We start from the raw sequence: 15,000 nt of genomic DNA on the forward strand, positions 1-15,000 counted from the left end.
ACCACACAAACGCAAGTCCAAGACCAGCACACTGTCTGGCGGCATGCAGAGGAAGTTGTCTGTGGCGCTGGCCTTTGTCGGCGGGTCCAAAGTGGTGATTTTGGACGAGCCCACTGCCGGAGTTGATCCCTATGCTCGGAGAGGAATCTGGGATCTGCTGCTGAAGTACAGACAGGGTGAGCTGATCGATCCAAGACTCGCTTCGACTTGTCATTCCTTGAACCTGCGAGTTCCCCTAGGACGCACCATCCTCCTGTCCACTCACCACATGGATGAGGCGGACATTCTGGGGGACCGCATCGCCATCATCTCGCACGGGAAGCTGTGCTGCGTGGGATCATCGCTCTACCTGAAAAACCAGCTGGGGACAGGATACTACCTGACCCTGGTCAAGAAGGACCCCGAACCCTCATTGAGCTCCTGCAGAAACTCCTCCAGCACCGTGTCTCTCACAAAGAAGGTGTCCACATAGCGGTAATGTCGCTCCAGCAACACATCCCAGCAAACCCGGCTGTGCTGCTTGTGTTGCAGGCGGAGAACGGTTCTGTCAGCAGCAGCGACGCGGGGCTGGGCAGTGAGCATGAAAGTGAGGCCACCACCGCCGGTGAGCGTCACCTCAGCGCTTGCACGGCTTACCTTTGGACCACTTTCATCTCGCTCTCTACCCGCTCCGTCCTCAGAAACCGGGCTGGCGGCGTCCGTCTGCGAGGCGGTCAGCACGTCCCAGGTGTCCGGCCTGATCCTGAGCCACGTGCCTGCTGCCCGCCTGGTGGAGGACGTGGGACACGAGCTGACCTACGTCCTGCCGTACTCCGCTGCCAAGGACGGAGCTTTCGTGGAGCTCTTCAGAGAACTGGACTACAGGCTGAAGGAGCTGAACATCTCCAGCTACGGTGTGTCCGACACCACCCTGGAAGAGGTAGGACCTCGCTGCAACATTCTTTGCATTTTTAAAGTGCTTCAAAAAGACATTTTCATCCAGCACCAGCACCACCACCACCTGGTCCAAAGTCTCCACCAACTATCAGAGTCTTTATGCTATTAACGGGATATTACTCATAACTCCACCTTGTCAACGTCTCCCCAAACTTGTCTCTATTCTTTGCCTTTTGCGTTTGTTTAACTCTCAGAGTTTTTATGGTATTAACTATTCTAGGTATGCTATTAATGTGTTATTACACATAACTCCACCTTGTCAACATCTCAACAATCTAGTCTCCATTGTTTGTGTTGCAAATGTTTTTTGGTGTGATTCTGATAGTTATTATGGGCACAAACAAGCTTGGGGAGATTTTGGCAAAGTGGTGGCGGGGGGAAGTTGCTGGTTATGAGTAATAACACATTAATAACAAACAACTATGATAGTTCAACTTAAAAATAGTCAGACATGTTAATACCATAAAAACTGTAGTAGTTAATAATAACATAGTAACTATGATAATAATAATAACTATTATTAACATAACTACTAGGGCTGCAAATCTTTGGGTGTCCCACGATTCGATTCAATGTCGATCCTTAGGGTGACGATTCGATAATATATCGATTTTTTTTATTTAATTTGATTCTCGATTCAAAACGATATTTTTCCGATTCAAAATGATTGTGTATTCATTCAATACATAGATTTCAGCAGGATCTACCCCAGTCTGCTGACATGCTAGCAGAGTAGTAGATTTAAATAATGTAAATTTGTTTGAACTATTAAAGGAAGCAAAAATCTGACTTATTTTATCTTTGTGAAAACATTGGACACAGTGTGTTGTCCAGCTTATGAGATGCCATGCAAGTGTAAGCCACTGTGACACTATTGTTCTTTTTGATTATTTTTATAAATGTCTAATGATAATGTCAATGAGGGATTTTTAATCACTGCTATGCTGAAATTATGACTAATATTGATACTGTTGTTGATAATATTCATTTTTGTTTCACTACTTTTGGTTTGTTCTGTGTGGTGTTTGTGTCTCCTCTCAATTGTTCTGTTTATTGCAGTTCTGAGTGTTGCTGGTTCAGCTTTGCTTTTGGAATTGGATTGCATTGTTATGATATTGCTGTGTAGTGCTTTGTTGGATTGATTATAAAAATAATAATTAAAATAATAATAATAAAAATACAAATAAATAAACAAATTGAGAATCGATTCTGAATCGCACAACGTATTCGATTTTTTCCCACACCCCTAATAACTACTATGATATTTAATAAGTTATTAACTTAAAACAATGATAGTTAATAAGTTATTAACATAAAAACTATGATAGTTAATAATAAGGTGTTATTAACATAAGTATGATAGTTAATAATAAGGTGTTATTAGCATAAAAAGTATGATAGTTAATAATAAGGTGTTATTAGCATAAAAAGTGTGATGGTTAATAATAAGGTGTTATTAACATAAGTATGATAGTTAATAATAAGGTGTTATTAACATAAAACGTGTGATGGTTAATAATAAGGTGTTATTAACATAAAAAGTGTGATGGTTAATAATAAGGTGTTATTAGCATAAAAAGTGTGATGGTTAATAATAAGGTGTTATTAACATAAAAAGTGTGATGGTTAATAATAAGGTGTTATTAACATAAAAAGTGTGATGGTTAATAATAAGGTGTTATTAGCATAAAAAGTGTGATGGTTAATAATAAGGTGTTATTAACATAAGTATGATAGTTAATAATAAGGTGTTATTAGCATAAAAAGTGTGATGGCACAAAGTTGCCCACACAGGTTAGGGTTGATGTGAAAAGAGTGATGTCCTTCTAAGTGATGGTTGAGGTGAAGACAGTTGTGTCATGTGAGTGAGTGGCCTTTATTGTGACAGATATTCCTGAAGGTGGCAGAAGATAACGGCGTGGACATGGAGGTGCCTTCAGGTAACTTGCAAAGTGCTGACGTGTGGGAACTCTACAACCGTGTGTCAACTGACTATTGGGTGTGTGTGTGTGTGTGTGTAGACGGCACACTCCCTGTACGGCGGCGGCGGCGGCGGACTCACGCCTTCGGAGGAGGCGACCCTCAGAGCTGCCTGAGACCTTTGACAGACGAGGACCACGACGAGGACTCCGAGGGCGATCCTGGTACACCAGTGTGTTTACAAGTCCCCCATCATGTCAGGGAATAACCTGTGTGTCTCTCAGAGAGTCGGGACACGGACTGGTTGAAGTGTTCTGACGGCAAAGGATCACAGAAAGTGGACGGCTGGAATCTGAAGAAACAACAATTTGTGGCTCTCATGTGGAAAAGATTCCTCTACGCCCGCCGCTCCAGGAAAGGTTTCTTTGCTCAGGTCAGCTCTTATTTTCTAGTGGCTGTGGTGACATGCCAGGTGATGACATCATCACGTCTCACAGAGTCTAGTAACTGTGGTGACATGCCAGGTGATGACATCATCACGTCTCACAGAGTCTAGTAACTGTGGTGACATGCCAGGTGATGACATCATCACGTCTCACAGAGTCTAGTAACTGTGGTGACATGCCAGGTGATGACATCATCACGTCTCACAGAGTCTCGTAACTGTGGTGACATGCCAGGTGATGACATCATCACGTCTCACAGAATCTAGTAACTGTGGTGACATGCCAGGTGATGACATCATCACGTCTCGCAGAGTCTAGTAACTGTGGTGACATGCCAGGTGATGACATCATCACGTCTCACAGAGTCTAGTAACTGTGGTGACATGCCAGGTGATGACATCATCACGTCTCACAGAGTCTAGTAACTGTGGTGACATGCCAGGTGATGACATCATCACGTCTCACAGAGTCTAGTAACTGTGGTGACATGCCAGGTGATGACATCATCACGTCTCACAGAGTCTAGTAACTGTGGTGACATGCCAGGTGATGACATCATCACGTCTCACAGAGTCTAGTAACTGTGGTGACATGCCAGGTGATGACATCATCACGTCTCACAGAGTCTAGTAACTGTGGTGACATGCCAGGTGATGACATCATCACGTCTCACAGAGTCTAGTAACTGTGGTGACATGCCAGGTGATGACATCATCACGTCTCACAGAGTCTAGTAACTGTGGTGACATGCCAGGTGATGACATCATCACGTCTCACAGAGTCTAGTAACTGTGGTGACATGCCAGGTGATGACATCATCACGTCTCACAGAGTCTCGTAACTGTGGTGACATGCCAGGTGATGACATCATCACGTCTCACAGAGTCTAGTAACTGTGGTGACATGCCAGGTGATGACATCATCACGTCTCACAGAGTCTAGTAACTGTGGTGACATGCCAGGTGATGACATCATCACGTCTCACAGAGTCTCGTAACTGTGGTGACATGCCAGGTGATGACATCATCACGTCTCACAGAATCTAGTAACTGTGGTGACATGCCAGGTGATGACATTATCACGTCTCACAGAGTCTAGTAACTGTGGTGACATGCCAGGTGATGACATCATCACGTCTCACAGAGTCTAGTAACTGTGGTGACATGCCAGGTGATGACATCATCACGTCTCACAGAGTCTAGTAACTGTGGTGACATGCCAGGTGATGACATCATCACGTCTCACAGAGTCTCGTAACTGTGGTGACATGCCAGGTGATGACATCATCACGTCTCACAGAATCTAGTAACTGTGGTGACATGCCAGGTGATGACATCATCACGTCTCACAGAGTCTAGTAACTGTGGTGACATGTCAGGTGATGACATCATCACGTCTCACAGAGTCTAGTAACTGTGGTGACATGCCAGGTGATGACATCATCACGTCTCACAGAGTCTAGTAACTGTGGTGACATGCCAGGTGATGACATCATCACGTCTCACAGAGTCTAGTAACTGTGGTGACATGCCAGGTGATGACATCATCACGTCTCACAGAGTCTAGTAACTGTGGTGACATGCCAGGTGATGACATCATCACGTCTCACAGAGTCTCGTAACTGTGGTGACATGCCAGGTGATGACATCATCACGTCTCATAAAGCGTAGTAACTGTGGTGACATGCCAGGTGATGACATCATCACGTTTCATAAAGCGTAGTAACTGTGGTGACATGCCAGGTGATGACATCATCACGTCTCACAGAGTCTCGTAACTGTGGTGACATGCCAGGTGATGACATCATCACGTCTCATAAAGCGTAGTAACTGTGGTGACATGCCAGGTGATTACATCATCACGTCTCACAGAGTCTAGTAACTGTGGTGACATGCCAGGTGATGACATCATCACGTCTCACAGAGTCTAGTAACTGTGGTGACATGCCAGGTGATGACATCATCACGTCTCACAGAGTCTAGTAACTGTGGTGACATGCCAGGTGATGACATCATCACGTCTCACAGAGTCTCGTAACTGTGGTGACATGCCAGGTGATGACATCATCACGTCTCACAGAATCTAGTAACTGTGGTGACATGCCAGGTGATGACATCATCACGTCTCACAGAGTCTAGTAACTGTGGTGACATGCCAGGTGATGACATCATCACGTCTCACAGAGTCTAGTAACTGTGGTGACATGCCAGGTGATGACATCATCACGTCTCACAGAGTCTAGTAACTGTGGTGACATGCCAGGTGATGACATCATCACGTCTCACAGAGTCTCGTAACTGTGGTGACATGCCAGGTAATGACATCATCACGTCTCACAGAGTCTAGTAACTGTGGTGACATGCCAGGTGATGACATCATCACGTCTCACAGAGTCTAGTAACTGTGGTGACATGCCAGGTGATGACATCATCACGTCTCACAGAGTCTAGTAACTGTGGTGACATGCCAGGTGATGACATCATCACGTCTCACAGAGTCTAGTAACTGTGGTGACATGCCAGGTGATGACATCATCACGTCTCACAGAGTCTAGTAACTGTGGTGACATGCCAGGTGATGACATCATCACGTCTCACAGAGTCTCGTAACTGTGGTGACATGCCAGGTGATGACATCATCACGTCTCGCAGGTCGTAGTAACTGTGGTGACATGCCAGGTGATGACATCATCACGTCTCACAGAGTCTAGTAACTGTGGTGACATGCCTGGTGATGACATCATCACGTCTCATAAAGCGTAGTAACTGTGGTGACATGCCAGGTGATGACATCATCACGTCTCACAGGTCGTAGTAACTGTGGTGACATGCCAGGTGATGACATCATCACGTCTCACAGAGTCTAGTAACTGTGGTGACATGCCAGGTGATGACATCATCACGTCTCACAGAGTCTAGTAACTGTGGTGACATGCCAGGTGATGACATCATCACGTCTCACAGAGTCTCGTAACTGTGGTGACATGCCAGGTGATGACATCATCACGTCTCACAGAGTCTCGTAACTGTGGTGACATGCCAGGTGATGACATCATCACGTCTCGCAGAGTCTAGTAACTGTGGTGACATGCCAGGTGATGACATCATCACGTCTCACAGAGTCTAGTAACTGTGGTGACATGCCAGGTGATGACATCATCACGTCTCACAGAGTCTAGTAACTGTGGTGACATGCCAGGTGATGACATCATCACGTCTCACAGAGTCTAGTAACTGTGGTGACATGCCAGGTGATGACATCATCACGTCTCACAGAGTCTAGTAACTGTGGTGACATGCCAGGTGATGACATCATCACGTCTCGCAGGTCGTAGTAACTGTGGTGACATCATCACGTCTCACAGGTCGTAGTAACTGTGGTGACATCATCACGTCTCGCAGATCGTAGTAACTGTGGTGACATCATCACGTCTCACAGGTCGTAGTAGCTGTGGTGACATCATCACGTCTCGCAGATCGTAGTAACTGTGGTGACATCATCACGTCTCGCAGATCGTAGTAACTGTGGTGACATCATCACGTCTCGCAGATCGTAGTAACTGTGGTGACATCATCACGTCTCGCAGATCGTAGTAACTGTGGTGACATCATCACGTCTCACAGATCGTAGTAACTGTGGTGACATCATCACGTCTCGCAGATCGTAGTAACTGTGGTGACATCATCACGTCTCGCAGATCGTAGTAACTGTGGTGACATGCCAGGTGATGACATCATCACGTCTCACAGAGTCTAGTAACTGTGGTGACATGCCAGGTGATGACATCATCACGTCTCACAGAGTCTAGTAACTGTGGTGACATGCCAGGTGATGACATCATCACGTCTCGCAGGTCGTAGTAACTGTGGTGACATCATCACGTCTCACAGGTCGTAGTAACTGTGGTGACATCATCACGTCTCGCAGATCGTAGTAACTGTGGTGACATCATCACGTCTCACAGGTCGTAGTAGCTGTGGTGACATCATCACGTCTCGCAGATCGTAGTAACTGTGGTGACATCATCACGTCTCGCAGATCGTAGTAACTGTGGTGACATCATCACGTCTCGCAGATCGTAGTAACTGTGGTGACATCATCACGTCTCACAGATCGTAGTAACTGTGGTGACATCATCACGTCTCGCAGATCGTAGTAACTGTGGTGACATCATCACGTCTCGCAGATCGTAGTAACTGTGGTGACATCATCACGTCTCGCAGATCGTAGTAACTGTGGTGACATCATCATGTCTCACAGATCGTAGTAACTGTGGTGACATCATCACGTCTCGCAGATCGTAGTAACTGTGGTGACATCATCACATCTCACAGATCGTAGTAACTGTGGTGACATCATCACGTCTCGCAGATCGTAGTAACTGTGGTGACATCATCACGTCTCGCAGATCGTAGTAACTGTGGTGACATCATCACGTCTCACAGAGCGTAGTAACTGTGGTGACATCATCACGTCTCGCAGATCGTAGTAACTGTGGTGACATCATCACGTCTCACAGATCGTAGTAACTGTGGTGACATCATCACGTCTCGCAGATCGTAGTAACTGTGGTGACATCATCACGTCTCGCAGATCGTAGTAACTGTGGTGACATCATCACGTCTCACAGATCGTAGTAACTGTGGTGACATCATCACGTCTCGCAGATCGTAGTAACTGTGGTGACATCATCACGTCTCACAGATCGTAGTAACTGTGGTGACATCATCACATCTCACAGATCGTAGTAACTGTGGTGACATCATCACGTCTCACAGATCGTAGTAACTGTGGTGACATCATCACGTCTCACAGATCGTAGTAACTGTGGTGACATCATCACGTCTCACAGATCGTAGTAACTGTGGTGACTTCATCACGTCTCACAGATCGTAGTAACTGTGGTGACATCATCACGTCTCACAGATCGTAGTAACTGTGGTGACATCATCACGTCTCACAGATCGTAGTAACTGTGGTGACTTCATCACGTCTCACAGATCGTAGTAACTGTGGTGACATCATCACGTCTCACAGATCGTCCTTCCTGCTGTCTTCGTCTGCATCGCCCTGGTCTTCAGTCTCATTGTTCCTCCTTTTGGGAAATATCCAAGTTTGGAGTTGCAGCCATGGATGTATGAAGATCAAGTCACCTTCATCAGGTACTGCTTTTCATGTTTCTTATGTCTCCATATAAGAACTCTTTTACGGCCTTTTATTTCACAACAATTTCAAAGGGGTAAAGAAAAACTTATTGCCCATCATTTACAAGTCTTCTATAAGACAAAAACACAAGTTTTAATTTTTTCATGCATTCTAAATTGTAAATAAACCCTAGCTAAAGTCAGCTAACAATGGAGGCAATGCACCTATAAAGCACTCTATTAAGGTTTTATATACATGTTGTAAGTATACTGTATATACTAGGGATGTCCCGATCCAGGTTTTTGCACTTATCGATATTGTTTTTGCACTTCCGATCCGATACCGATACTGGCCGATACTGGCCTATCCGAGGATGTTTTAAAGTTATTTAGCCTACTTAGTTGTCAGATTCATGCTGGAAAGGATTTAAGTACTCTTGATAACAACTAGCCAGCTGAATTAGGTGAGTTTGAATAATACATAATAGTTGGTATTCAAGGATAAACACAAAATATCGAAAATTATACATGACAAACATAAATGGCATCATTAAACAGTAAAAAAGTGAACAGTATAAAGTGCAAATAATGCTGTAAACATTATTTAAAAAAGCAAAACACACAAACAACCTGAGTGGGATAAAATATCTATAACTCAGCATCAATACTTGCGCTTGAACAAGTGTAAACTTTAAAAAAAAAAAAAAAATATCTACACACTCCCTTAAAGTGTTTGCACCTGTCAGGGGGGGGGGGGGCAAAGAATTGAAGTCCAAGCATAATGGGGAGATTCTTTCTAACAAAGACGAGCACTTGAAGATGCTCAGGTGTCAGCCTGCTCCTGTCTTCATCTATGAGTGCTAAAAAGCCTCTCACTCACAAGAGTCATTAAAATGTCTTACAACTTTACCACCACGCTTGACTTTATTGTGGCATGTTTTGCACTCCACCTCTTCATCTTTTTCATTTTGTAGGAAAAAATAATCCCACACAGCTGACATTTTTGCCGTAACTTAATTCACACGGCCATCTGAACAGTTAGAACACAGACTTTTGGATGTTTTGAAGGTGTGCTGGAAAATGCAGAACGGAATTTAGGGAGCAGCAGATGAGTGGAATGTATTATTTAAATTGGTGTGTTGGAAAACACAAACCGGAGTTTTTTAAAAACTGGATGTGGAGCGGCATTTTCCCATGCCTTGCCGATACGCATTTTTTGGCAAATATCGGTGGCTGATCCGATCCAAATATCGGATCAGGACAACCCTAGTATATACATAACATTCATACTAACATGTAACATATACATGATATGTCATGTAGTAACATTCATACTAACATGTAACATATACATGATATGTCATGTAGTAACATTCATAATAACATGTAGTATATACATGATGTAAGTATATATGTCATGTAGTAACATTCATAATAACATGTAGTATATACATGATGTAAGTATATATGTCATGTAGTAACATTCATAATAACATGTAATATATACATGATGTAAGTATATATGTCATGTAGTAACATTCATAATAACATGTAATATATACATGATGTAAGTATATATGTCATGTAGTAATATTCATAATAGCATGTAGTATATACATGATGTAAGTATATATGTCATGTAGTAACATTCATAATAACATGTAATATATACATGATGTAAGTATATATGTCATGTAGTAACATTCATAATAACATGTAATATATACATGATGTAAGTATATATGTAGTATCTAGTAACATTCATAATAACATGTAATATATACATGATGTAAGTATATATGTCATGTAGTAACATTCATAATAACATGTAATATATACATGATGTAAGTATATATGTAGTATCTAGTAACATTCATAATAACATGTTATATGTACATGATATATACTTTTTTTGCCTTAAAATTGTGTTGACTGAGCTTCCATATTTGGAGTGTAAAATCTTGTCTTTAATGGTGTATTACTGTAAATGGAAAGACGTTTCATTGGTTTTTAGTGGCAGCTAAGTTGGCAGACTAAAAGAAGAAGGTGTAGAGTTTTTCCATTAACAACATCATGTTGTAAAAAACAATGTACATTCAACACAAACATTCTGCCAACCAAGCTGCCAGATTTTTCCCTAAAAAAAGAAAACAGAGGTACTGTTTTTATATTTGGCCAGAACGTACGTGTGTGTGTGTGTGTGTGTGTGTGTGTGTGTGTGTGTGTGTGTGTGTGTGTGTGTGTCAGTGATGTCGCCCGAGAAGACAACCCTAGTTAAAGTTAAAGTAGCAATAATTGTCACACACTCACTAAGTTTGGTGAAATGTGTCCTCTGCATTTGATCCATCCCTTTGATCACCCCCCTGGGAGGTGAGGGGAGCAGTGAGCAGCAGCGGTGCCGCGCCCGAGAATCATTTTTGGTGATTTAATCCCCAATTCCAAGCCTTGATGCTGAGTGCCAAGCAGGGAGGTCATGGCTCCCATTTTTATAGTCTTTGCTATGACTCGGCCGGGGTTTGAACTCACAACCTACCCATCTCAGGGCGGACACTCTAACCACTAGGCCACTGAGTAGGTCCATGGTGTAAGTTGTGTTTAATGTGTGTGTGTGTGTCTGTCTGTCAGTGATGACGCCCCAGAAGACGCCAACATGCAGAAGTTACTCAACGCACTTTTGGAGCCGCCAGGATTTGGGACTCGTTGCATGCTGGGACATCCCATCCCGTGAGACATCTACACCTCTACTTGTGTTGGGGGGGCCTTCTCACTGGGTGGTCTGCTCTGGTCCTCAGGGAGGCTCCCTGCACCATGGGGGATGAAGACTGGAACATTCCAGAAGTCCCTGAAGGTGTGGCGGAGATGTTCCGCTCCAGGAACTGGACCATGGAGGACCCGTCTCCTGCCTGCTCCTGCAGCAATGATGACAAGAAGAAGATGCTGCCTGAGTGCCCCCCTGGAGCCGGGGGGGTGCCCCCCCCTGAGGTAACACCCATCTTGTCTCATGTGTGTGTGAAACTAACATGTCTTTCTGTTTAGATGAAGTTAAGTTCAACAGATGCTCTTCAAAACCTGACAGGAAGGAACATCTCAGACTACCTGGTCAAAACATACGCACACATCATTGGGAAGAGGTGACAACACACACACACACACACACACACACGTAGACACAGAGTACATGTAAACCTTGTGTTTGTGTTGTCAGTTTGAAGAACAAAGTGTGGGTCAACGAGTTCAGGTAAGTTGTAGTCACTGATGACCTTCTAGAAGAGTCAGGAGTTATTAATCACATGACTGATGATTGACAGGTACGGAGGCTTCTCATTGGGCGCCAGGAGCACTCAGGTCCTCCCACCTGCCGATGACGTCGACGACGCCATCCAACGCATACGCAAAATATTTGAAATCCCAAAGGTGTGTTTTCTTCACTTCTCTGTATAGATGATGCAATATTATTGATCTTTCATCATCTGTGTGTGTGTGTGTGTGTGATGATGATGCAATATTATTCATCTTTCAACATCTGTGTGTGTGTGTGATGATGATGCAATATTATTCATCTTTCATCATCTGTGTGTGTGTGTGATGATGATGCAGTATTATTCATCTTTCAACATCTGTGTGTGTGTGTGATGATGATGCAATATTATTCATCTTTCAACATTTGTGTGTGTGTGTGATGATGATGCAATATTATTCATCTTTCAACATTTGTGTGCTTGTGTGATGATGATGCAATATTATTCATCTTTCATCATCTGTGTGTGTGTGTGATGATGATGCAATATTATTCATCTTTCATCCTCTGTGTGTGTGTGTGTGTGTGTGATGATGCAATATTATTCATCTTTCATCATTTGTGTGTGATGATGATGCAATATTATTTATCTTTCATCATCTGTGTGTGATGATGATGATGCAATATTATTCACCTTTCATCATCTGTGTGTCTGTGATGATGCAATATTATTAATCTTTCATCATTTGTGTTTGATGATGATGCAATATTATTCATCTTTCATTATCTTTTTGTGTTTGATGATGATGCAATATTATTCATCTTTCATCATCTGTGTGTGTGTGATGATGCAATATTATTCATCTTTCATCATTTGTGTTTGATGATGATGCAATATTATTCATCTTTCATTATCTGTGTGTGTTTGATGATGATGCAATATTATTCATCTTTCATTATCTTTTTGTGTTTGATGATGATGCAATATTATTCATCTTTCATCATCTGTGTGTGTGTGATGATGCAATATTATTCATCTTTCATCATCGGTGTGTCTGTGATGATGCAATATTATTAATCTTTCATCATTTGTGTTTGATGATGATGCAATATTATTCATCTTTCATTATCTTTTTGTGTTTGATGATGATGCAATATTATTCATCTTTCATCATCTGTGTGTGTGTGATGATGCAATATTATTCATCTTTCATCATTTGTGTTTGATGATGATGCAATATTATTCATCTTTCATTATCTTTTTGTGTTTGATGATGATGCAATATTATTCATCTTTCATTATCTTTTTGTGTTTGATGATGATGCAATATTATTCATCTTTCATCATCTGTGTGTGTGTGATGATGCAATATTATTCATCTTTCATCATCGGTGTGTCTGTGATGATGCAATATTATTTATCTTTCATCATTTGTGTTTGATGATGATGCAATATTATTGACCGTTGATCATTTCTGTGTGTGATGATGCAATATTATTGATATTTTGAAATATCTGCGTATGTGATGATGCAATATTATTGATATTTGATCTTTTGTGTGTGTGTGATGATACAATATTATTGATCTTTGATCAGCTGTATGTGATCATGCAATATTATTGATCTTTGCCCATTTGTGTTTGTGATGATGCAATATTATTGATCTTTGATCATTTGTGTATTTGATGATGTAATATTGATCTTTGATCATCTGTGTATGTGATGATGCAATATTATTGATCTTTGATCATTTGTGTATTTGATGATGTAATATTGATCTTTGATCATCTGTGTATGTGATGATGCAATATTATTGATCTTTGATCATTTCTGTGTGTGATGATACAATATTTTTGATATTGGATCATTTGTGTTTGTGATGATACAATATTATTGATCTTTGATCATTTGTGTATTTGATGATGTAATATTGATCTTTGATCATCTGTGTATGTGATGATGCAATATTATTGATCTTTGATCATTTCTGTGTGTGATGATACAATATTTTTGATATTGGATCATTTGTGTTTGTGATGATACAATATTGTGAAGTGAAGTGAATTTCTCAAGTGACTCAAAGCGCTTTTACCTTGTGAAAGCCAATATCTAAGTTCCATTTAAAGCAGTGTGGGTGGCGCTGGCAGCAGGTGGGTAAAGTGTCTTGCCCAAGGACACAACGGCAGTGACTAGGATTGCAGAAGTGGGGATCAAACTTGGAACCCTCAAGTTGCTGGCACGCCCCTTTACTAACCGAGCCATACCGCCCCAATTATTTATCATTTGTGTTTGTGATGATGCAATGTTATTGATCTTTTGAAGCATTTGTGTGTGTGATGATGCAATATTATTGATCTTTGATCATTTGTGTGTGTGATGATGCAATATTATTGATCTTTGATCATTTGTGTATGTGATGATGCAATATTACTGATCTTTAATCATTTGTGTATGTGATGATGCAATGTTATTGATCTTTTGAAGCATTTGTGTGTGTGATGATGCAATATTATTGATCTTTGATCATTTGTGTATGTGATGATGCAATATTACTGATCTTTAATCATTTGTGTATGTGATGATGCAATTTTACTGATCTTTAATCATTTGTGTATGTGATGATGCAATATTACTGATCTTTAATCATTTGTGTATGTGATGATGCAATATTACTGATCTTTAATCATTTGTGTATGTGATGATGCAATTTTACTGATCTTTAATCATTTGTGTATGTCATGATGCAATATTACTGATCTTTAATCATTTGTGTATGTGATGATGCAATATTACTGATCTTTAATCATTTGTGTATGTGATGATGCAATTTTACTGATCTTTAATCATTTGTGTATGTGATGATGCAAACTTTGATACTGATGATGCAATATTATTGATCTTTTGAAACATTTGTGTATGTGATCATTCAATGTTATTGATTTTTGATCATGTATGTATGTGATGATGTAATATTATTGATCTTTGATCATTTGTGTATTTGATGATGTAATATTGATCTTTGATCATCTGTGTATGTGGTGATGCAATATTATTGATCTTTGATCATTTCTGTGTGTGATGATACAATATTATTGATCTTTTTGGAGCATTTGTTTGTGTGATGATGCAATATTATTTATCTTTGATCATGTGTGTATGTGATGATGCAATATTATTGACCTTTTGAAACATTTGTGTATGTAATGACGCACTATTATTGATATTGATGACTATTATCTTACAAAAAACCAGAGAGGCGCTGCAGATCGATTTCTGGACAACTTGTCAGCTTTCATCAATGGTTTGGATACCAAA

At 41.2% G+C, this 15,000-nt stretch overlaps 1 protein-coding gene across 1 annotated transcript in view; it reads left to right on the forward strand.

Annotated features, from left to right (window-relative positions):
* The window catches only part of LOC133546131 (phospholipid-transporting ATPase ABCA1-like), a 106,671-nt gene that overhangs the window by 61,535 nt on the left and 30,136 nt on the right, over positions 1-15,000 (forward strand). Inside the window, exons 21-34 of the mRNA XM_061891981.1 lie at positions 1-176; positions 240-460; positions 532-604; positions 681-919; positions 2,825-2,876; positions 2,958-3,080; positions 3,141-3,289; positions 8,340-8,464; positions 11,072-11,170; positions 11,239-11,428; positions 11,483-11,577; positions 11,652-11,684; positions 11,755-11,860; positions 14,938-15,000. The exon at positions 1-176 is cut by the window's left edge and continues 102 nt beyond it; the exon at positions 14,938-15,000 is cut by the window's right edge and continues 12 nt beyond it. Coding sequence (XP_061747965.1) covers positions 1-176; positions 240-460; positions 532-604; positions 681-919; positions 2,825-2,876; positions 2,958-3,080; positions 3,141-3,289; positions 8,340-8,464; positions 11,072-11,170; positions 11,239-11,428; positions 11,483-11,577; positions 11,652-11,684; positions 11,755-11,860; positions 14,938-15,000 — 1,744 coding nt within the window. The remainder of the gene's footprint in view (positions 177-239; positions 461-531; positions 605-680; positions 920-2,824; positions 2,877-2,957; positions 3,081-3,140; positions 3,290-8,339; positions 8,465-11,071; positions 11,171-11,238; positions 11,429-11,482; positions 11,578-11,651; positions 11,685-11,754; positions 11,861-14,937) is intronic.

This window comes from Nerophis ophidion, linkage group LG29, assembly GCF_033978795.1.
Source record: "Nerophis ophidion isolate RoL-2023_Sa linkage group LG29, RoL_Noph_v1.0, whole genome shotgun sequence".
Lineage (NCBI taxonomy): Eukaryota > Metazoa > Chordata > Actinopteri > Syngnathiformes > Syngnathidae > Nerophis > Nerophis ophidion.